Below are 24,028 nucleotides of genomic sequence, written 5' to 3'. Positions count from 1 at the left end.
GGAATCATGAAAGACCAAGCATCCACTCTGTCTCTTAATAATTTAAGACCCATGATAAGAGTAGAGGAGGAGGAGGGGGAAAGGGAAATTAATATTTGTGAGCAGATATGTGCCAAGTATAGTACTAGGTATCTTTGCATGTATTACTTCATCCACGGAACTATTCTGTGAGATGTTACTATTCCCACTTTAAAATAAGGAAGCCGGCTCAGAGAAATCAAGTAACTTGTTTAGGGATGTGAATTCAATTTGAATTGAAAGTTTACATTTTTTCCACTATCATGGGATGTATCCTTTCCTGGATCTTAATTTTAGTGCCTAAAATCTAAGTGTCTCGTTCAAAAAATTGATGTATAATATGTACCACTGTGCACGTATCCATGCTCCTCCTCCCCATGCACATTTAGTCTTACTGCGATTAATACATGTTAATGTAGTACACGTTATAACGTAAATAAAACTCTAAACTTAGAACCACGGCATAGGTTTGAGTCTTTCGGGTACTTTATATCTAGTTTTCCCTAATAGAAAACAGAAATAATTACTGCCCCTTTTGCGCTTCGAAGGACTGATGTGATAATTAAGGGAGCCAAGACTAGGCAGCAGTCACAACAAGAATAAACTACAATTCCCAAAATGCCCAAAGAGGCTGACGCCAGTCCGGGAAACAATTCCAGCTTTAGGGCAAAGGTGACCCTTCTGGGTCCCCCGGCTAAGTAGGGAGGGCCGGTCCTCGCCTCTTCAATGACGCATCCAGGGATTTGTAGTTCCCTCAAGGCCATGGCCTGCCCTTAGGGCCCGTCTTTTACTACAAGTCCCGTGATGACCCGAGGCGCGGGCAGCGCCTGCGTGTTGAAGCCGAGGGAGCGTGCGGGCGGTGCTAGTGGCGGGAGGAGTAAAGATGGCGGTGCGGGGGTCTCCGCCTTCTGCTCCCGGCTGAAGCGCTCTGAAGGAAGCGGCAGCGGCAACTGGGGCAGCAATAGCAATCCAGTGGTGGTAGTTACAGCAGCGGCTGCTGAGGACAGAGCAATGGCGGAGTTGGAGCACCTGGGCGGGAAGCGGGCGGAGTCGGCGCGAATGCGGCGGGCTGAGCAGCTTCGGCGCTGGCGGGGCTCGCTGACAGAGCAGGAACCCGCGGAGCGACGAGGCACCGGTCGGCAGCCGCAGACTCGTCGCGGGAGCCCAAGAGTCCGCTTCGAGGACGGTGCTGTCTTCCTGGCCGCTTGCTCTAGCGGGGACACCGACGAGGTGAAAAAGCTTCTGGCGAGAGGTGCAGACATTAACACGGTCAACGTGGACGGTTTGACAGCCCTGCACCAGGTAACTCCTTTTTCGATTTTATAGGCGTCCACTCCCCTACACATGAACTTGTGACCCCTACTTGGGCTGCCCATGGAGAGTGTTCGTGTCACCGCCGAGCCCTCCTGCACGGATAACTGGCCCTTTGGGGCTAGTCGGTTTCATTCTTGGCCAGCTTCCTCCACGAATCAAGTCTTTTTCAGACCCCAGGGTCTCTACCTTGAAGGAATAGTGTCACCGGGCTGCCTGGTCAGTGTTTGTATTTCCCTCCACCTACTTGAGTTGTCATGGTTACTGATGATTTGGTCTCTGGTGTTATCCCTATAGATTAGTCATCTTCTCGCTGTCCGGTCGGTGTGCCTGTACACCATGGCACTCAGATCAGCAGAGTCAATGTCATTTGTCCTATGCCTTCTCAGAAAATTCAGTTTCCTGTTTGTGTGACCCTGTTATAGAATATCTTAGATCACTCAGAGAGTAAACCCCTCTGTTGGGTTAAGGCCAGCAGAGCTTCTGAAACCACACCTCTTGTTTTGCTGGTTTGTAATGATTCAGAAACAGTTTGTGTCTCCTGCAGGCGCCTAGAGCGCCTGACCTCATTGTTAGAGGTGTCTTAGGATCATTACCTCTCTAAGAGCTTGCTATGGAGAACCAACCTACTGAATTACTTATGTTTGTTTGATACTTGTGGAATAGCCTTTTTCTTTTCTTTTTTCTTAAAGCTTTCTATAGACATCATTTGCCCTATCTATAGCTATAGTATATGGATTGTGGATAACTCAACAATGCTCTGCTTAGTTATGACACTTTTACTTCTCTTATCTTATGCAACAATATTCTTACTTCTGCAGTAATGTTCAGTATATACCGACTGTCATAACTAACTCCACTCTCCCTCCCCAAATGGAACTTCACCAGTTATTTTGGTGAGCTGAGAGCTGGACACCCACTCTTAATCTTTCTTATTTTTCTTTTTCTGCTATGTGTGCAAAGTGAAAGTGTGGGCGTGAGAATCCACTTCTAAATAATAATTTACTTTTGTGTCATACCACTTCACTGAATATATCAGCCAGTAGCTTAAAATTATTTTTCACCGTGCTTGCAGCCCTTCTCTCTCAGATGGACGAACCATCGCTTCTTTTCATCCTGTCTGTATGTTTGATTTGCCTGCTGTAACAGTGCCCCACCTAGGGTAGCACCAACATATGTATGGTCCTTTGCTGTTTAAAAATTCTTTCGTGTGTCTTTCCCCTATATGAATCTCAGCAGTGATTCTTGAAGTAGGTGTGGCAAGTAGTGCTATAATTCCCATTTTAGAGATGAGGAAACTGAAGCTCAGAAAATTGTTACTTGTACGAGATTAGGAGAGAGAGAAGGTGCTCTTAGGCACGGATTTTTCAGACTTAAATTCCAGAGCTTTATATCTCACCTAATAAGGAGGTGAGTTTGTAAATAGATAGGTGCTAAGAGGACTATATTCATTATTTTAAGTTTCTGAACTCTTTGAGAGGGTGAATTTTATTGAGGAGATTGAGATCTAGATTCTGGAAGGAACCATTTCATGGGTTTATAGATGATAGAGAAATAGAATCCAGTTTTCTGGTCCCTGTGTTCCTTTATTGAATCACGATTCTATCAAAGCAGTTTTCTTAGTGTAACTCAGTAGCCCTGTTTCTTCTAAGATGACTCTACTATGGTAACCTGGTCCTTACCATAAACACTTTAATAATGCCCTGAGAAAAGCACCTACTTTGACGTCACTCTGGTAGATCTCCTTCTCATACAAGGTAACCACTTTTCTACTCCCTTCTCCTGAGACTGACCTTCTTGGTGCCTTTCCTTGTATCTTAACCACCCTCCCAGATTGTGAAGTACAGCTTCTCTCACTTAATATGCTCTTCACATTCAGTAATCCTTTGAAATAGGAGAGGACGGAGATGACAGCTATGAGTTGCATTTGTTTGTTTGTTTTTAAACACCTGCATATGCGATATAGGCATTCCTCTCTGTTTATAGGGCTGGCAATGAGTTGAATTGTATAGGTTTACTCAGTATGCGACAAATTCAGCTAAAGATTAAGCTGCTCAAAGATTTGAGGCCAAACAAGTCTTCTGTTGAGAAACCATCTCTTTGTTCGAATTAAGACAAGGGGCCTTTATTGGCTCAGGAACTCTTTTACAAGTCTGTTTCCGTACAGTGACAGTATGTTTCTCCATGATCTGAAGAACTCTTAAAGGTATAAAAGGTTACATTCAAATGTGAGACTGGAGCCGCCAGCAGCTGAACAGCTGACTCTGACTGATTGTCCTTCTGTGAAATGGAGAGTGGTACAATTATCTGAATTATTTAGTTAAACTATCCATCTCTTATGTATACACAATATGAATTATCAGGATAATTGCTTTCTTTCTCCCTCTTGTTTGGCCATGGCCTCTTGACCAACTGTGAATTGCCATCTTGGCATGTTGGAAGAAACATCACCTACACTCTCTCAAGTCATTTTTCTCTTTCCCCCACAAGGTCACGGTAGGTGATTTACACTTCAGGTTGTGGTGCCTTGATGCTACTTTTGACTTAGAGACCTTTCTTTCTTGGCAGCCTTTGCTTAGGCCACGAGGTGCTTGAGTCAATGATAAGCTCCTGGGGGCCTATTAATAATACTTGAAATAGACTGAGGTAAGAAATATCTCAAAGGTTAAACCTTCTTTGATGAAAGCCTTGGGGACTGATACAGACTAAGACTAACTAAACTTGTGAGTAAATTGTATATGCCCTTAGTATCCCAGGGTCATCAATGAAAAAGGCTTTAATCTGATTATATAGTCCATGAAAACATTTGTTTGCTCACAGAGGAATTACCATTTCATTTGTGTATATACACTACTGGGCATGAAGTGTGGGTTAAGAATTCTGTGTGCAGTGGTACTTCTTGAAATTTATTTTTATTTATTTATTTCGCAAGGGTGCTTATTATCACCTATCTTGGTATCCTTAGTATTATGATCTTGGATGCTCTAGGTCAAGATATAGGCTCTTAAAACTGTATCTACCAAATTGTTGGGCTGCTACAGAGGCAACTGCTTGCTTTCAGAAAGGAGATTTTCTGGGATTTCTTAGAATGAATGCCTGCTTATTTCTTCAAAATATATTTCATTGGGTCTTATATCTGTGTTGGGTGTAGTGGATACTAATGTCAGTCTGTACTGACTCAGAAACTCAGGTTGGTTTTCCAATGGTCTCAGAGTCCAAATTTGGACCCTCAGGGACACCCCAGACTGGAATTCAACTCCTAGTATTTTCTGTTATTCTAGAGCTGCCTCAATCTGACCTGTAGCTTCAGAGAGATTAAAATTATCTATTTCTCTGGAAGAAAAGTGGTGATAGAAACAGATGAGGAGGGAAGGAGGAAAGGCAGAGTGAGACAGGGTAAGACAGAAGATTAAGATGATAATGAATTCAATTCAGTATAAAATAGTATGTATGTGTGCCATTAGCAGTGGTGGAATAAAATGTGTGTGTGTGTGTGTGTGTGTACGTTTTAAAATAATCTTGGGGCGCCTGGGTGGCTCAGTCAGTTAAGTGTCGACTTCGGCTCAGGTCATTATCTCATGGTTCATAGCTTCGAGCCCCACATCGGACTCTGCACAGACTATGTGGAGTCTCTCTCTCCCTCTCTCTGTCCCTCCCTCTCTCAAGCTCTCTCTTTCTCAAAATAAAGAAATAAACTTTGAAGAAAAAATAAGGGGCACCTGGGTGGCTCAGTCAGTTAAGTGGCCGACTCTTGATTTCGGCTCAGGTCATGATCCTATAGTTAGTGCTTTTGAGCCACATGTTGGGCTTTTTGCTGACAGACAGCACCTGCCTGCTTGGGATTCTCTCTCTCATTCTCTGCTCCTTCCCCACATGCTCTCTCTCTTTCTCTCCCTCAAATAAATATACTTAAACAAAAAACAGAAAGTAAATAAAACAATCTCTGTGCCCAATGTGGGGCTTGAATCTATGACTTCAAGATCAAGAGTCATGCGCTCTATGGGCTGACCCAGTAGGTGCCCCTAAAACTTGTATTCTTAACCCTCTCTCTCTCTCTCTCTCTCTCTCGGTTTTGCTTTGCTTTGTTTTGTTTTTACATTTATTTCTTTTTGAGAGACAGAGAGAGAGAGAGCATGAGAGGGTGGGGGAGTGGCAGGGAGAGAGGGAGACACAGAATCCGAAGCAGGCTCCAGGCTCTGAGTTGTCAGCACAGGGCCTGATGTGGGGCTTGAATTCATGAAGCATGAGTTCATGACCTGAGCCCAAGTTAGACACTTAACTGACTGAGCCACCCAGGTGCTCCTTAACCCTTTCTCTTTTATTCCAGGTTCATTACTTATTTCTCTTATAGTTCCATCTGTGAAATGACTTTGCCTTACCCTTTATATTGATAAATTCTGCCTTAATGTCAGGACCCAAGGCAATATGGGATTAAGAAAATCCTATTGGCTTCTTGATTATTGTGGGTCTAGAACAATCATCCTGAGTCATTTTAATAGTTTACCTCTTCAGATTGGTTGATATGATGCATCAGGCTATGTTGGGCACCTGGCCCCTTGCCTTATGAGTATTAGTCCCAAGTTTCCATGTCGCTGGACCTCAGAGACAGATTTGAAAAATAAGCTTATTTTTATTATGGGGTTAGCTTGTCTTGTTTTGATTTGGTTTTGAGTTCAGATGCAGGTGACTTTTACTTGTTTCCTAGCCACATTTTTGTTGCCCTGTTCTTAAAGTCCTTCCTGTAGAGTAGCTATACGTTACCATGTGGGCTTATAGAATATTCTCTGTGAATATTTTTAAATAGGCAAGTTGTCAGTGTGTGTAGTTTAAGCATAATTCTGCTAAAGGTAGAAGGTTGGACAGGTCTTGTTGGTAAATTAAAATTAAGTCATTGCTTGCTTATTTTTATTTTTAAGTGTTTTTAAAATTAAAGAATACATATAGTATATATACAGTATAATCTGTTTTACACGTAGGGCTCTGTGAATTGTGACAAATACATGCAATTGTGTAACCACCACTACAGTCAAGATATAGAGTATTACTGTTATCGCCAAGATTCCTTTGTGCTGTCGTCCCATGACAGTCATTCATCCATGTTCTGTCCCCATAACCACAGTGCTGTATAGATGAATCATACAGCATGAAGCCTTTTGAATCTGGCTGCTTTCATTTGCTAGAATGCATTGACATTCATCCATTTTGTTGCATGTGTCAGTAGCTCACTGGTCTTTATTGCTGAGTGGTATTCCAGCATATGGCGATACTACAGTTTGTTTATCTGTTCACCAGTTAAAGGACATTTGGATTATTTCCAGTTTTTGGTAATCATGAATAAAACTGTTAAAGACATTTGCATACACATTTTTGTGTGGATATGTTTCATTTCACTTTGGTTAAATTCCTAGCAGTGGGATAACTGAGTCGTGTGACAACGAACTTTAAAAGAAACTGCCAAACTGCTTAAGTGCCTTTATCATTTTGCATTCCAGCTAGCAATGTATTAGTTCTGGTTGCTTCATCTTTCCTGTACTTGGTATTATCTTTTTATTTAAGCTCTTTTTAATAGTTACATAGTGAGAAGTCTGTTTTAATGACTGTAGTAATAATAGTAGTAACAGCAGTCATAGTAGTAGTAGTTATTGTGACGCCCATTTATGTGGTATTTACTCTGAGCCAAGGACTAAGTTCTTTAATATATTAACTTGTGTGTAATACTTAAAACAGCTCATGAGTAAGGTATTATTATTAGTATTATTGTCTGGATTCTATAGAGATAAGGAAACTGAGACACTGCCCATGGTCACACAGACAGTAAATGGCAGAGCTAGAATTTATTTGAGCCCAGGCAGTCTGACTGTAGAGTCCATGTTCTTAACTATATATTGCCTCTCATTCTTAAAAAAAAAAAATTGAAAATGAAATTATATAAAAAAATTGAAAGTGATTTAAAATCAGGCTAGTTGGAGATATATACTATTAACATTTTAGTGTATTCCTTTTGGATTTCTTTTTTTAACAGTATATTTAGTTTATGTGTGTGTGTGTGTAAGAACATATTTACAAAGTTGGTATCATACACTGTCTCCTGATTTTTTCACTTACTTTTCCTTGTAATTGTTTTCCTATATCATTAAATATGCTTTGAAAGTAAAGTTTTTGATGTTTGAATAATATGTCATCATTTAGATATGGTTTACTGTATTATCTTCCTTGTGAGAGGTTTTATTAGATTGTTAATTTACAGCTAATATTGAATACCTAATAATAGATTGTAAGTCTTTGCTAAAATGTATGTTTGTTGATAGATAGGTATAGTTTCTGCCTTCAAGGAACTCACAGGCTGGTTTGAAGACAGATAAATTAAAAAAAAAAAACAATTAGTTTTGGAGTGATAATTTCTATGATAACAACAGGCAAAGATGCACTCCTAAGTGGAGGGACAAAGGAAGGCAGTCCATGATGATGCAGCAATGTGGGCAGAGAAATAGGAGTCAGTATAGTGTGCAGGCAGAGGGGATATAGGGGAACTCCTAATGGATGCATTTGGAGGGTTAGGGAAGGGGTGAGGATAACATCCTAGAGGACTTTGAACATCAAACACCAGGCCAACAATGCTTCCTTAGCAGAAGACTTTTGTGGGTTTGAGCAGGGGCGTTAACCCAACCAAGGCAGCATTAAGGAATATGAAGTTGCATTTGGATTTCAGAATGAATGGAAGGACACAGATGAACGAACCAGCTGAGGGTGAAGACCATCTGGGTGGCTCAGTTGGTTAAGCATCTGACTCTTGGTTTCTTCCCAGGTCATGGTTTCAGAGTTTGTGAGTTCAGGCCCCATGTTGGGCTCAGCGCTGATAGCCCGGAGCCTTGCTTGGGATTCTCCCTCTCTCCCCCTCTCTCTTCCTCCCTCCCCCTTCCTCCTTCAAAGTAAATTAATAAACTTAAAAAGAAAGAAAGAAAGAAAGAACCAGCTGAGAGAATGGAGATGAGAAAGGAAAGTTCTAGCCTGTGAGTCTGAAAGAATTTTGGTATTCAGATGAATACAGGAGTCAGTCCAGTTTTGGACTGAGGAGCTCTGAAGACATCCAAGTAGAAGTATCGTATTTGTGATTCAAGGCTAGTCATCACCTCCCCATCTAGGCTCTAATCCCCTCATATTTAAAATGAGAGAGTTGGCTATTAGCACAAAGGTGAGAGTTGAAGCAGTGAGTGTGGAAGAGGAGAGGAGACAATATAAAAAAGAACAAAAAACACTATTTAGGTGGCAGGCAGAAGGTGCAGAGTTCCAGTTAGAGCCATAGGAGTGTGTGGTAGGCTGACTAATGTCCCCTCAAAGATGTCCATGTCCTAATCCTCATAATCTGTAAATATGTTACCTTGTATTGGTAAAAGGGACTTTGTAGATGTGATGAAGTTTCAGGTTTTGAAATGGGAAGGTTATCTTGGATTATCCAGATGAGTCCAATGTAATCACCATGTGTTTAGAAGAGGGAGGCAGGCAGGAGAGCAGAGTCAGTAGTAGATATGATGTTAGAAGCAAGAGACTGCAGTGATTAGAGGAAGGGGCTGTGAGCCAAGCAATGCAGGCAGCCTCTGAAAAAGGCAAGGAAATGGAGTCTCCCTGAGTCTCAAGGAGCTAGCCCTGCCAAAAAACTTGATCTTAGACCAGTGAGACCAAGTTCAGACCTCCTATCTGCAGATCTGTAAGATAATAAATATGTGCTGTTTTAAGCTACTAAATTAAAAATAAACTTTTTAAACGTTTGTTTATTTTTGAGAGACAGAGCGAGACAGCATGAGCGGGGGAGGGGCAGAGAGAGAGGGAAACAGAATCCGAAGCAGGCTCCAGGCTCTGAGCTGTCAGCACAGAGCTCCACACCGGACTTTAACCCACCAATTGTGAGATCATGACTTGAACGGATGTCAGATGGTTACCTGGCTGAGCCACCCAGTTGCCCTAAACTACTAAATTTGTGGCAACTTGTTACACCAGCAATAGGAAACTAACACAGAGGAGAACCAAAAAAGCACAATGATATTGAGGAGTTTCAAGGAATGGATGGTCAATAATGTGAAAGGAAATTGAGGAGAAGACCAAAACAAAACAAAACAAAAACAAAAACTGTTGGATTTGGTTATGTATAACCATTAAAGAACAGTTTCAATAGAAGGATGTTTTTTGAGGGCTTTTGTGGAGATTATATGAAGTTTTTTCATATTAAGGATAAATTAATCTTTCTGTTGATTTTTGGAAGAAAAAAATAGATCTGCCATCAATGTAATTCCAGCTGTAAAGTAGGACCCCAAATATGTGAGAAGCCTCCTAAAAAGCTGGCTTTTGGCTAGTTCAAAATAATGAAAATGGTTTCATTATTTATGAGTTAAGAATACTTTAGAATATTAAATGTGACACTTGAGCCCAAAGGTTATATTCCTATTACTGAAGAGCTGATTAGCTAGTTGAGATGATTTTATTTCCCAGTTCTGGTTTGGTCCATTTCCCACTCATTAGCGCTGTCAACTTTAGGGGAGCAGTAATAGGGAGTTTAGTATCAATAACAGTTTCTTCTGCCATTTAGTCTTTCCCGTTCATTTGTTGAATCTCTACTCTGGGCCTGACTCTGTGCTTCTTGTTACTTGTTACTTAGCAATTGATACATTTTAGAAATGAACTAGAATTTTGGGAATGCTCTCCAGAAGAGCTGGTTCCTATTATCATTTATAATAAACTGGCTACATGGTGATTTTCTGTTTTAGCATTCTGACTCTTGGGTATTTCATTCATCCTTGTTTGTGATTATTTTCATCTGTGCTTGTGGATTCATACACTTCTACCTAAAGATAGTGAAAAATGGAAGTTTGGGATCTTTAATATATCTTTATGTTTCAACATAGTAATAATAAATCCAGATTAATGATCTTGACCCAGAATTTTATATAGGGCAAGGAATTGAAATCTCATTTGGATTGCTAACTAAGTTTGTTAACTTGGGGCAGGAGATGTGTTGGGGATTTCCCCCGTGCTTTTGAAGTGTCATTTATGTATGTATGTATGTTATGTCTGTATGTCTGTATGTATTCATTCATTCATTCATTCATTTATAGCACGAGTGTGTGTAGTGGGAGAGGGGCAGAGAGAAGGAGAGAGAAACTTAAGCAGTCTCCACGCCCAGTATGAGCCTGACCTGGGGCTCCATCTCACCATGATGAGATCATGACCTGAGCTGAAATCAAGATTCAGACTCCTTACTGACTGAGCCACCCAGGTGCCCCTGAAGTGTAATGTAAAAACTTGTTTTTTAAATCTTAGATTTTATTTATTTTTTAATTTTTATTATCTTAAAGATTTTTAAAAATTTAAATCCAAGTTAACATATAGTGTAATAATGGTTTCAGGAGTAGAATTTAATGATTCATCACTTATAACATATAACACCCCGTACTTCTTAATGCCCATCATCCATTTAGCCCATCCCCCTGATCCAGCACCCCTGCAGCAACCCTCAGTTTGTTCTCTGTATTTTATTTTTTATTTTTATTAAAAATTTTTAAAAATGTTTACTTATTTTGGGGAGAGACCCAGAGCGTGAAGTGCGGAGGGACAGAGATAGAGACAGAGAGAGACAGAATCTGAAGTGTCAGCACAGAGCCCAGTGTGGGGCTCAAACTCACAAACCATGAGATCATGACCTGAGCTGAAGTCTGACACTAAACTAACTGAGCCACCCAGGCACCCTTGTTCTCTGTATTTTAGAATCTCTTATGGTTCGACTCCCTCTCTGTTTTTATCTTAGTTTTCCTTACCTTCCCCTATGTGCATCTGTTTTGTTTCTTAAATTCTACATATGAGTGAAATCATATGATATTTATCTTTCTCTGATTTATTTCGCTTAGCACAATACATTCTAGTTACATCCACATTGCTGGAACTGGCAAGATTTCATTCTTTTTGATCACTGAGTAATATTGCATTGTGTACATATCTATTTTTAAGTAATCTCTATACCCATCGTGGGGCTCGAACTCACAATCCAGAGATCAAGAGTTGCACGCTCTACCAACTGAGCCAGCCAGGTGACCCTTAAATCTATGATTTTAGATTGTAACCAGTTTGAGTAAATTTGGGGGGCCTGAAGTTTTATCAGGCAATGATGAGTTTATATTCATTTCTTGAGTCAATTTAATTGAATCTTTTGTTCTTAATATTGAAAATTGATCTGCAATTTTCTAATAATCTAATGGAATATTGTAGTACAGTGTAGTTAAGGGATGGATTTGTGTAAGAATTTAGAGATTTTATACCTAGTATCTTAAACATTGTCATACTGTGGCAATCTTTTGGAATTATATTTGAATGCAATTTTGGGAAGGTATTTTATATTGCTATGTTTTGAATATCCATCTATAATATATATAGTATACAACTTGGCTGTTACATATGATTTTTTGGTCTAGTGACCCACTTCATTTTTATTTTTTAGAAAGTTTTGTAATTGGGGCACCTGGGTGGCTCAGTCGATTAAGCGTCTGACTTCAGCCTAGGTCATGGTGTCATGGTTTGTGATATCAAACCCCACATCAGGTTCCATGGCCTGCTTGGGATTCTCTCTCTCTCTCTCTCTCTCTCTCTCTGCCACTCTCCTCTCTCAAAACAAAAACAAAACCCCCAAAACATCAACTTATGGCCAATCTTATTTCATTTATAGGTCCTTTTCTCCTCATCCCCAATATTTTGGGTTATTTTACAACCAATCCTAGATATAACACACTTTTGCTTATCAGTATTTCAATATGTATATCTAAAAAATGGGAATGTAATAAAAACAATCACAATCTTTTTATCACACCTAAAAATTGAATACTTACTCCCTAAAATTATAAAATATTCATTAGTGTTTAAATTTCCCTGATAGTTCATGGATTTTTTTTTTTTTACAGTTTTATTTAAATTAGGATTCACATAAGGTCTGCATTGGTTCATATGTACCTTAAAGACTCTCTAAATCTATAGTTTCCTCCTCACTTTTTTTCTCTGCATCTTATTTGTTGAAAAGCAGGATTATTAGTAGTATGGTTTCCCACAATCTGGATTTTGCTGACTGTATGCTTATAGTGTTAACATGTTCCTTTGTCTCCTGTATTTTCTGTAAACTGGCAATCAGATCTAGAGATTTGATCTGATTCAGATTTGAATTTTTTGGTAAGAGTACATCATGAGTGGTGGTGTATATTTCTCTCAGGCGGCACATAATATCTAGTTATCTCTCTCATTGTGGCTTAATGGCATTGGTGGCCTAACAGAATTTTGATGTTTCAAGCCAGTCTTGACCAGACCTGAATTTTAGGAATTCATTCTTTTAATTTTATCATCACATTCTCTTATGCTGACCATCTAACTGGGATACCAATGATCAACTAATGTAAATTGTGAGCATTGTGAATAAAATGGTTAATATAGATATAGTATATTGGCTATTGGAAGGCTTAATGTGGTACTTGGCAAATTTAGATTAGTACCCTTCATGTGTAAATATTTGTCGGTGATGATCACAATGGAGTAAACTTTCTCTGTCACCTTTTCATATCTGTTTCATTAACTCTCAACTAAAGTTCCTCTGATTTTGAAATAGTGTTCACTTTCATGGGGCACCTGGGTGGCTCTGTCTGTTAAGCGTCCGACTTCGGCCGCCCAAGTCATGATCTTCCAGTTCATGAGTTCAAGCCCCGCATTGGGCTTTTTGCTGTCATTGCAGGGCTCACTTGGGATCCTCTTGTCTCCCTCCCTCTCTGCCCCTCTCATATTCTTCCATGCTCTTTCTTTTTCTCTCTCTCAAAAATAAATAAAACATTTAAAAAAAGTTCCAGTTTCATAATATGGTTTTTTGTCCCCTAAGATAACCACTTCATTTTTTTTTTTTTTTATGTTTTATTTATTTTTGAGAGACAGAGACAGAGGGAGCAGGGGAAGGTCAGAGAGAAAGGGAGACACAGAATCTGAAGACAGGCTCCAGGTGGGGCTTGAACCCATGAACTGTGAGATCATGACCTGAGCCGGAGTCGGACGCTCAACGGACTGAGCCACCCAGGCGCCCCACCTTGGCCTTCATTATAAAAGAAAACCTGAAAGCCTCCAAAGAAAATTTAAAAAATAAAGAGAGTAAACTGGCTGTACAAGAAGAGAGACTTTCTTTATAGGCATCTGGCCTTAAAAGGGAGAAGATAGGAAGAGCAGAGTGTCCATTTGAAGCATATGTTTTGGGCAGTCAACTGTAGGCAAATGATGTGCTTATCTTAAAAAATGGAAGTGACATTTGGAACATTCATATGGAGATTGGGTTGAATGACTTTGTGTTGTGCTCTTTGAGGCAGAGGAGAGATTTGCCCTTCTAACTGAAGGTGAATTTCATGGTAGGGTGTATTGTTTTATGAACTGTGTTTGTTTATTTATATGAACATTTCATGGGAAGCAGGTTTACTTTCTTTCTGTTTCTCTGCAACATTTTCGCCAGATTTCTATTTTAGTTAGCTATTTTTATTCATTCCTTTATTTTTTAAGTCACTTGGCTCAGCTATGAGGTAGGACTGTAAAGTGCCAAGGTGGATTATGTTTGGGTCTTTTGGACGCCCCTTCATGTTTTATGATCACACCTTTTGTATTGATTTTCCTCCCCACGTTTAGATTGTTTTTCTGTGACAGTAAATAGCAAGAAAAATGAGGTCAAAAGAATGACTCACTTCATTATAAATCACCAGAGGTAATGGAAAATGATTTGAAGGATGACTGAGCTACATTCCAACTGTTGAGAAACATTTCACCTGTTGGAGAGCTCCTGTAGCACGTGGGCTCAAGTGAGAAGGCCCTTCCATTCATGTCTCACCAAGTGCCACACTGGGCTAGTTTCGGGAGAATTTTACTGCTAGAACTCTTTTTGTTTTTTTTAAGTTTATTTATCTATTTTGAGAGAGAGAGAGAGAGGAGAGGAGGAGGGGCAGAAAGAGAGGGAGAGAGAAGAGATCCCAAGCAGGCTTCGCACTGTCAATGCAGAGCCTACGACATGGGGCTCGAGCCCATGAGATCATGACCTGAGGCGGATCAAGAGCTGGATGCTCAAGCAACTGAGCTACCGAGCATCCCTACTGCTAGAACTCTTCAGTGCTTAGTAGATATTTAAAATAAGAAACAGATTTTTGATTGGTATGTTTTCAACTAAGAGTGGAAACTTAGTTGCCTGATTTCAGTTCTTTCTTTTTTTTTTTTTTTAATTTATATTTTATTTATTTCTGAGAGACAGAGAGAAAGTGCCTGAGCAAGCAGGGGAGGGTCAGAGAGAGAGAGGGAGACACAGAATCTGAAACAGCCTCCAGGCTCTGAGTTGGCTGTCAGCACAGAGCCCGACGCGGGGCTCGACCCCACGAACCATGAGATCATGACCTGAGCCGAAGTCGGATGCTTATCCGACTGAGCCACCCAGGTACCCCCAGTTCTTTCTGAGCTATAAGCCAGTCTATGACAGAATCACCAAGGCTCAGAAGTTTTTTTTATAGGGGGAATAACTTTGAAATATAATGACTTTTATCGTTCTGTTTCTATTCAGTATTTAAGTTATTGTTAAAAAAGCTCTCATCTTCTTTTTTTTTTAATATTAAGAGAATAGAAAATTCCTGTTCTGCTCATAATGCACTTCTGTGGTTTTGATTTAAAAACCATTTAAAAATTTGAATGGTCCCTTAATTAGTTGTTTTTGGCCAGTTATTTATTGGGTACTTTCTAGATGCCAGATCCTATAGTAGATGCTGAAATGCAAAGATAGCATAGTCCCTGCCCTTAGGGATTCCGCAGTTATTGGGAAACTCATTGTTTTAAAGATGTAATCTGGTTCATACTGCCCCCATTTAGCACTGAATCCATTTCCCATTATCCTGTTCATATTAAAAGTGGGGAAAAAAAAGGGTATTTATCATTATCTATAACTTGCCTTTGTGTGTTTTAATTTTTTATATTTATTTACTTCTAAATGTCTGATTTTGGAGGCTTTTTAAAAAAAAAGTTTATTTATTTATTTTGAAAGAGAGAGACCCAGAGAGCACAAGTTGGGAAGACACAGAGAGAGAGAGAGAGAGAAGGAGGGAGAGAGAATCCCAAGCAGACTCCTTACTATCAGCACAGAGCCTGACATAGAACTCAGAAACTGTGAGGTCATGACCAAAATCGCTTAGCTAACAGAGTCACCCAGACACCCCACCTTTGTATATTTTTAGATTATCAAATCTTTGTCCTCAGCCTGTGTAATTCAGTCCTTATTAGCCTTCTCTAATCTAATGAACATGATCATTCTTTTAATTTAATTTAAGATCAATTTTCAAGTCAGTAATCATTTGCTCTCTGTCCTGTGGATTTTCAAACACTCCTGCTCCCTTTGGGCTTAAGAGTCAGTAATGGCTCCACCTCTGGGTACCGATTCTCGGGTAAAAGACTGTTACTGGGCTACTTGAAAACAGAGTTGCAGGACTAGCCATTATGTTTTTGTTTTATTACAGGATTATCAAATTCAAGGACTTGGTAGCAAAAAGAACATTAGAGGACAACATCTGATCCACCTCTGTCACTTTACAAATGAGAAATCCGAGGCCTAGAAAGAAGCTATAAGAAATAAGCATGGAGCAGAAATAAAATACAATGAAATGTTTTATTTATAAAATGAACGATCCAGTTTTTGCTTGATATTCTTTTCTATCCGTGAAAATGTGGTTGTGTGCAACATAACTTTGGGATGACAACTTATAGTTGTATTTCTCTTTTGCAGACTCCAATATAGTAGAAACCTCATCCTGTAGTTATTCACATTTTAAGAGAATTAACTGAGTTCTTTTAAGTATTGGTTTCACATTTAATTTATTCACCTCTGTATTTATTGCTAAGTAACATCATAGCATTATAGCAAAAATTATATAAAAGAGAAAAACAGTTCATTAGTACAAATATCACCCTAATACATCAATTACTTTCATTTTTTTTGGTTCTTTTTAGGTTATGTTGATTTTTACAAGTGTTTTAACATGGTAGAACTCACAGCGTGTCATTATTACAGCAAATATTGTTTACTTGAGTGCCCACTGTGTACCAAGTATTGCACTATGCATTTTGCTTTTTAAATTATTTTTACATCAACAACTCCACCACATAGGTGTATTATTCCATATACTAATAAGGAAGTAGAATCAGAGAAGATAATTTGCTCTCACCTAGGTCTCCTTGAATCCAGGTCTGTCTGACTCAGAAGCTTCAAGTTTTCTGCCTAGATTATGCTACTTTTCTGATAATCCTGGTTCACTTCTCCATTTAGACTTTCTGTTTATTTTTTTTAAAGTAGGCTCTACGTCCAACATGGAGCTTGAACTCATGACCCCAAGATCAAGAGTCACCACTGACTGAGCCAGCCAAGCACCCCTAGACCGTTTGTTTATTTTTAAAAGGCCTCTTAGGTGCACACCGTTTTGGGGTGAGGAGAAGATTTCTTTTTTGCATTCTATTGGCCTTTTGATTTTTACATTGTCAGAATTCTGTGTCTATTCTGTGAGATGATGCATTGCTTCCCTACCTCTTTCATGTTATGGCAAGTGCAGAAAATGACATTTGTATAGCACACTTGGTAAACTTGGAAGACTTAGAAGTTTGGTATAAAAATTCATTGTATTTTTTTTNCATCGATAGTCTCCTGATTTGTTCATTTTAGCCACTCTGACTGGCGTGAGGTGGTATCTCAGTGTGGTTTTGATTTGTATTTCCCTGTATTTTCTTTAATATATCATGATAAAATCTATTAAAAATCAGACTTTGATTAATTGTTAGCATAAAATCCATAAATAATAAATAGGAGTGCCTGGCTGGCTCAGTTGGTGGAGCATGTGACTCTTGATCTTGGGGTTGAGTTTGAGCTCCATGTTGGGGGTAGAGATTATCTAAAAATAAGATCTTTTTTAAAAAAGAAAAATAGAAAATCAGTATTTAAAAAATAAATAGACCAAGAAATAACAATCAAGAAATGAACAAAGTCATTTATGTCTTATTTAGGAACACCTAATGATAGCAGATATATCAATGCTAATGATGTTGATCATGATGATAATTATGACACATCTGTCTTCTCCCTAGTTGGAAGTAATGTGGAAAAATTGGAGCAAATTAAATAGAAAAACAAAATATTTTACTGTGCATGCAAAACAGAACTTCACTGGTGTTAAACAATGTAGACTAAAATTAAAATATAGATGAAAATGATTCAATAGGAAGATCAAGGAAAGGGCTATTTTATGAAGTCACTATAGCAAGCTCTCTGGCAATAGTGTTTTATATGCCAAAATTATTTCTAAATTTAAGAAGTCTACAGAGGGAGCCATACAAATTAAATATAATTTTACCTATTTAAAATTTTGATTGGTTGCAAAACAGTTTTTAATAACAATACAAAATTTCATTCAAAGAATCTTTGTGTCATCCTTGTAACTCATTTATATTATAACATGATTGGGAAGATCTGATAGAAAGCTCGTTAGGTCAAATACATTAGTAGCACTCAGTAAGGATTGATTATTATGTTGAGTTGGTATAACAAAATGGTTAAGATTATGGTTAAGATATACCTGGGTTCTAATCCCAGTTTTGCATCTTACATAAGCTTTATGTAAGCTATCCAAGCACAGTGCCTGATTCTTAATAGGCACTTAACTGAGTTTCCATTAGTCTTGAGATGAAGACCAAAATTTTTAATGAGATCTTGTCGTGGCCCACCAGGCAGTATATGATCTGGTCCCCATCACTATTTGATCTGATCTCCATGTGATCTGTCTGAGCTTGTTTTTCCTCTTTGTCTTTCTACTCTAGCCACATTGGCCTCCTCCCTGTTTCTGAAAAACTCCAGTTGCTGTTCCTGCTAAAGGGGCTTGCGTCTATTGTTCCTTCTGCCTAGAATGCTGCTTCATAGGACATCCACATGGCTTGCTTTTTCACTTCCTACAAATCTTTACTCAGATGTTACCTTTGCAGCAAAGCACTCCCTTGGCAATTTATCTAAAAATTTCAGATGAGCTTTCCTCATTTTCTTAATTTTAAAAATTGAGGTATATTTCACATGTAAGTAAAATGCATAGATCTTAAAAATGTAATTTGTGGGGCACGTGGGTGGTGCAGTCGGTTAAGCATCCAGCTCTAGATTTTGGCTCAGGTTGTGATCACATGGTTTGTGAGTTTGAGCTCCACATCAAGCTTCACTCTAGCAGTATGGAGCCTGCTTGGAATTCTTTCTCTCAAGTAAACAAACTTTAAAAAATGTAGTTTGATGTCTTTTGACAATATATACAACCATATCACTGTCACCCAAATCAAGAAATAGGACATTTTCATCACCCTTGAAAGTTCCCATTTGAACTCTTCCCAGCACAATCATGATTTCTATCATTCTAGGTTAGTTTGGCTCTTAAAGTGGAATATATAATATGTGCTTCTTTGTGTTTGGTTTCTTAAACATGTTTTTGAAGTTTACCCATTTTTTGTGTATCAGTAGTTCATTCTTTTTATAGCTGAGTAGTACTCCGGTTTGTGAATATTTTATAATTTATTTATCTTCCTATTGATTGACTTTTGGGTTCTTTCTTTCCTTCTTTCTCTTCCTCCTCCTCCTCCTTGTATTATGAATAAAACTGCTGTAAATATTGTTCTATTGTCTAAGTCTTCTTGTAAATATATGTTTTCCTTTCTCTTGAGTAGATACTTAGGGATGAAATTGCTGGATTGTAGAGTATATGGAATTTTAACTTTATTAACAACTTCCGGCTTTTCAATGTGGTTATACCATTTTACACTAGCACTATCCATGAGTGACTGTTCTGTTTGCTCCCCCTTCTTCTTTGTTTTTGATATTGTCAGTCTGTTGTTGTTGTTGTTAGCTGTTCTAGTATTTATATATTATTCTCATTGTGCTTTTAATTTGGGATTACTAATGATGTTAAATACCTTGTCACGTACTTATTTGTCAGTTGCAGAGAGAAAGTGTGAGTGAGTGTGTGTGTGTGTGTGTGTGTGTGTGTGTGTGTAGTGTCCAATTCAAATATTTTACACTTAAAAGTATTTTTTGGTCTTTTTATTATTGATTTATAAATACTCTTGATATTTTCTGGATACAAATCCTTGGTCAGATATGTATTAGAAATCTTTTTTTCTCAGTCTATGAATCTATGGCTTCTTTTTCATGTTGTTTTTTTTTTTTTCAAATAGTTTATTGTCCACATAACACTCAGTGCTCATCCCCACAAGTGCCCTCCTCCATGCCCATCCCTCCTCCCCCCCACATCCATCAGTCCTCAGTTTTTGTCAGCATTCAAGAGTCTCTCATGGTTTGCCTCTCTCCCTTTCCCCCACCATTTCCGCCCTTCTTCTCCCCCTTGTTCCTCCGTCAAGTTCCTCCTAATCCTCCTATATGTGCAAACATATGATATTTGTCCTTCTCTGCCTGACTTATTTCGCTCAGCATAACACCCTCAAGGTCCATCCATGTTGCTACACATGGCCAGATTTCATTGTTTCTCATTGCCATGTAGTATTCCATGGTATAGATAAACCACATCTTCTTGATCCATTCATCTGTTGATGGACACTTAGGCTCTTTCCATGTTTTAGCTATTGTGGAGAGTGCTGCTATGAACATTGGGGTACATGTGCTCCTATGCATCAGCATTTCTGTATCCCTTGGGTAAATTCCTAGCAGTGCTATTGCTGGGTCATAGGGGAGTTCTATTGTTAGTTTCCTGAGGAACCTCCACACTGTTTTCCAGAGGGGCTGTACCAGTTTACATTCCCACCAACAGTGTAGGAGGGTGCCCGTTTCTCCACATCCTCGCCAGCATCTAGAGTTCTCTGATTTGCTCATTTTAGCCACTCTGACTGGCGTGAGGTGGTATCTCAGTGTGGTTTTGATTTGTATTTCCCTGATGAGGAGGGATGCTGAGCATCGTTTCTTTTTCATGTTCTGGACTTTTTGTGTTTTGTTTTCATGTTCTTATCCTTTTTAAAAATAAATTTTTAGATTTATAAGAAAGTTGCAAGGACAGTTCAGGAAGTTCTTGTATACCCTTCACCCAGCTTCCCCTAGTATTAACATCTTACATAACCGTGGTACATTTGTCAAAAGAGGTATCATTTAAAAAATATATTTATTTTGAGAGAGAGAGGACGTGTGCATGTAGGGGGTAGAGGCAGAGTGTGAGGGAGCAAGAATCCCAAGCAGGCTTGGTACTGTCAGCGCAGAGCCTGATGTGGAGCTCAGTGCCACAAATGTGAGATCATGACCTGAGCCAAAACCAAGAGTCAGATGCTTAACCAGCTGAGCCATCCTGGCGCCCCAGAAGTATCCTCTTTTTAAAAAAAAATTACGTATTTATTTCTGAGACAGAGTGTGCCAGCAGGGGAGGGTCAGAGAGAGAGAGAGACACAGAATCTGAAGCAGGCTCCAGGTCCTCAGCTGTCAGCACAGAGCCCAATCCAGGGCCCGAGATCACAACCTGCGCTGAAGTCGGACACTTAACTGACTAAGCCTCCCAGGCACCCCAAGTATCATCTTTTTATTGATGTTCTGAATGGTTTTTAACTCATTGTGTTTTCTCACCAATTTTTACTTGGATTAGAAAGGCTTTTTTTTTTTTAATGTTTATTTATTTTGAGAGAGAAAGAGAGAAGCATGAGTGAGGTGGGGGCAGAGAGAGAAAGAGAGAGGGATAGGGAGAGTGAGAGAGAGAATCCCAAGCAGGCTTTACACTCATTGCAGAGCCTGATGTGGGGCTTGATCTCACTACCTTGAGATCATGACCTGAGCTGAAATCAACAGTTGCTTAACTGACTGGCCACCCAGGGACCTCCAAAATAAAATCTTAAAAAAAAAAAAAAGAGTTTTATAGTTTTAGCTCTTAATTTGAGTCTGTGATCCATTTTGAGTTAACTTTTTTATATGGTGTGAGGTAGGGGTCTAACCTCACTCTTTTGCATGTTAATATCCAGTTGTTCCAGCACCATTTGTTGCAAAGACCCTAAGGTTTAAACCTTTATTTTCTGGTCTTCATTTTTAGACCAGAACCTCAAAAATACTAAATTATAATAGTTATAGAAGGTATCTTTGTTTTTTTTTCTTTAATGAGACTGTCTTTAGTATTTTTCCATTAAATGATGTTTACTTTTTTTCAGTAGCTTCTTTTGATCAATTTAAGTAATTTTCTTTTTTCTGGTTTGCTAAGGTTTTATTTTTAAAAATTTTTTAGTGTTTACTTATTTTTGAAGGAGAGAGAGACAGAGCATGAGTGGGGGAGGGACAGAGAGAGGGGGAGACACAGACTCTGAAGCAGGCTCCAGGCTCTGAGCTGTCAGCACAGAGCCTGACATAGGGCTCAAACTTACAAACTATGAGATCATGACCTGAACCGAAGTCAGACGCTTAACTGACTGAGCCACCCAGGTGCCCCTGTTAAGGTGTTTAAAAACCTTTTTATATTGCAAATTTTAATAGGCATATAGAAGAATATGCATAAAACAAATTTACAAATTAGTGGGTTTTTATAAAGCAAAGGCTTGAATTACCACCATCTTGGTCCAGAAATTAAAGATTTGCTAATGGTTTAAAGAAAAGGGTGGATATTAAATTTTTATACTTTTGATGTTAAAACCATTATTTAATAACCCTGGGAAGTTTAAAGGGATTACTGGAGTGATATCACACACAGTATTCTTTATATGGGCCAGTTATCAACTATAGCTTTTAATTGAGGTACTGAGGCTGCCATTATTTTACATTTCCAAGAGGATCTGTTTTTCTCCTGAGCTTTATAACTGATATTCATGTATATTCTCATTATCTGTCATTGGATGGCTCATGGGCACCTCAAACTCAACTGCTACTCTTCCTGTGTTTCCTATCTCAGTAAATGGTACCTCTCTCTATCCAGTTGTTATGTGAAACCTGAGTAACATCTGTGACTCCTTATTTTTTAAAAAAACTTTAACACTTATTTATTTTTGAGAGACAGAGTATGAGTGGGGAAGGGACAGAGAGAGAGGGAGACACAGAATCTGAAGCAGACTCCAGGTTTTGAGCTATCAGGACAGAGCCCCTTGACATGGGGCTCGAACCCACGGGCCACATGAGATCATGACGTGAGCTGAAGTCGGACACCTAACCAACTGAACCACCCAGGCGCCCCATGTGACTCCTTATTTTCTTGATTCATTTGTTCAGCAGTGTTTATCTAGCACTTACTGTAGCTAGATGCTTATTAGCGCTGAGGATGTCAGGAACAAAACAGACATGGTACTCTCAGGAGCTCACGGTCACCACAGCCTGTGGATCCCACCTCTTGTAATCCAGATCTGTCTGGTTTGGTTTGTTCTCTTGACCATTACTGTACTCCAAGTTGTTCTCTCTCACCTGAGTTACAGAAATAATCTGCTTAATAGCTTCCCTGCTTCTACTTTTGCCTTTCCCATCCATTTCCTATACTTCAGCCAAGAACAGCTAAACATCTTATACTTTCCTTAAAATGCTTCAATGTTTGTCATTGCCCTGTTTTCCAGTCTCTCTTGCCATTCCCAGCTTTGAATTCCGCACTTCAGCTGTATTTCATTTCCTCAATCATATCATGTTCTCTTCTTAATACATTTCCTTCTGCTTCTCTCATCCTTATTGTCTTTCTTTGCCTACCCATTTTTCAGGTCTCAGGTTGAACATCATTATCGCCAAGGAGCCTCCCCATAGCTTACCCTTCTGTATTTTCCCACATAGGTACTTCTATGTTTTCCCTTGGTATTGATGGCTTACCTGTCATGGCACTTATCATACAGCCCTATATTTTCTCATTTCATTGGCTGTCTTCCCTAACCAGACTCTAAACCCTAGAAGGGCAGGGACTGTGTCCACCTTATTTGCCATTATGTTAACTGCATCTACCACAATATCTATTAAATTTTAGGCACTGAGAATAAATATTTGTTCAATGAATAAATGAATTCATGGAAGGTGATGGTAGCGAGGAGGGAGGGAGGGAGTTGTTCCAGCCAACAATTTAATGAAAATAATCAAAATTGGGATTAGGGTTCATAATTCAAACCTTAAAACTTTCTTTGCTTCAAAGTATTTCTTTTTTTCCTTAGTAATTCATTTCTGTTTTGGATTCTTTTTAATTAGTTAAACTTTGGTTGGTTAGGACTTAGAGGGAATCAGGAATTGAATATCATGTTCTTATGTCTTTTAAAGACCAAGAGAACAAGAAGGAGAGTATAAACCAGGATTTTGGATGCTAAAAATATTGCAGAATTTAGAGCCTTGACCTTCAGGCAGTGTGTCAATGTGAAGAGTGCAACTGTTAGGAATAAGTGTCTCTGATGTACAAAGTTTTTGCGAAGCTCAGGCAGTTTGCTGTGTCATAAATGTTACAGCTTTGAAATCAGCTGGAAACAAATCAAAACTATAAGTTGAATGGATTGGTAGAAATGCAAGAGTTGTAGTAAGACTAAAACAAACATATTTTTAGCATAGTTTGGGGTTTGGTGTATAAATGCAGCCTTGTACATAAAGATAAGAATTGCATTCTTTTAGAAATTATAATGAATTAAAATTAGTCTGTCATTTATGTGACATAAAAATTACACTGAAAGTTGTTAT

General features: G+C 38.8%; 1 protein-coding gene across 4 annotated transcripts in view; it reads left to right on the top strand.

Moving 5' to 3' along the window:
- Positions 1-743: 743 nt before the first annotated feature.
- Positions 744-24,028, top strand: part of PPP1R12B (protein phosphatase 1 regulatory subunit 12B) — a 203,499-nt gene continuing 180,214 nt past the window's right edge. For all 4 annotated transcript variants that reach the window (XM_077772123.1, XM_077772122.1, XM_077772126.1 and 1 more), the window contains exon 1: positions 744-1,320. In XM_077772123.1, the coding sequence (XP_077628249.1) occupies positions 823-1,320 (498 nt within the window). In that variant the 5' untranslated portion in view covers positions 744-822. The remainder of the gene's footprint in view (positions 1,321-24,028) is intronic.

This window comes from Crocuta crocuta, unplaced genomic scaffold (genome assembly GCF_008692635.1).
Source record: "Crocuta crocuta isolate KB4526 unplaced genomic scaffold, BGI_CrCroc_1.0 scaffold318, whole genome shotgun sequence".
Classification (NCBI taxonomy): domain Eukaryota; kingdom Metazoa; phylum Chordata; class Mammalia; order Carnivora; family Hyaenidae; genus Crocuta; species Crocuta crocuta.
The sequence above is the reverse complement of the archived record's forward strand: the minus strand, read 5'-3'. Positions and strand labels throughout refer to the sequence as shown.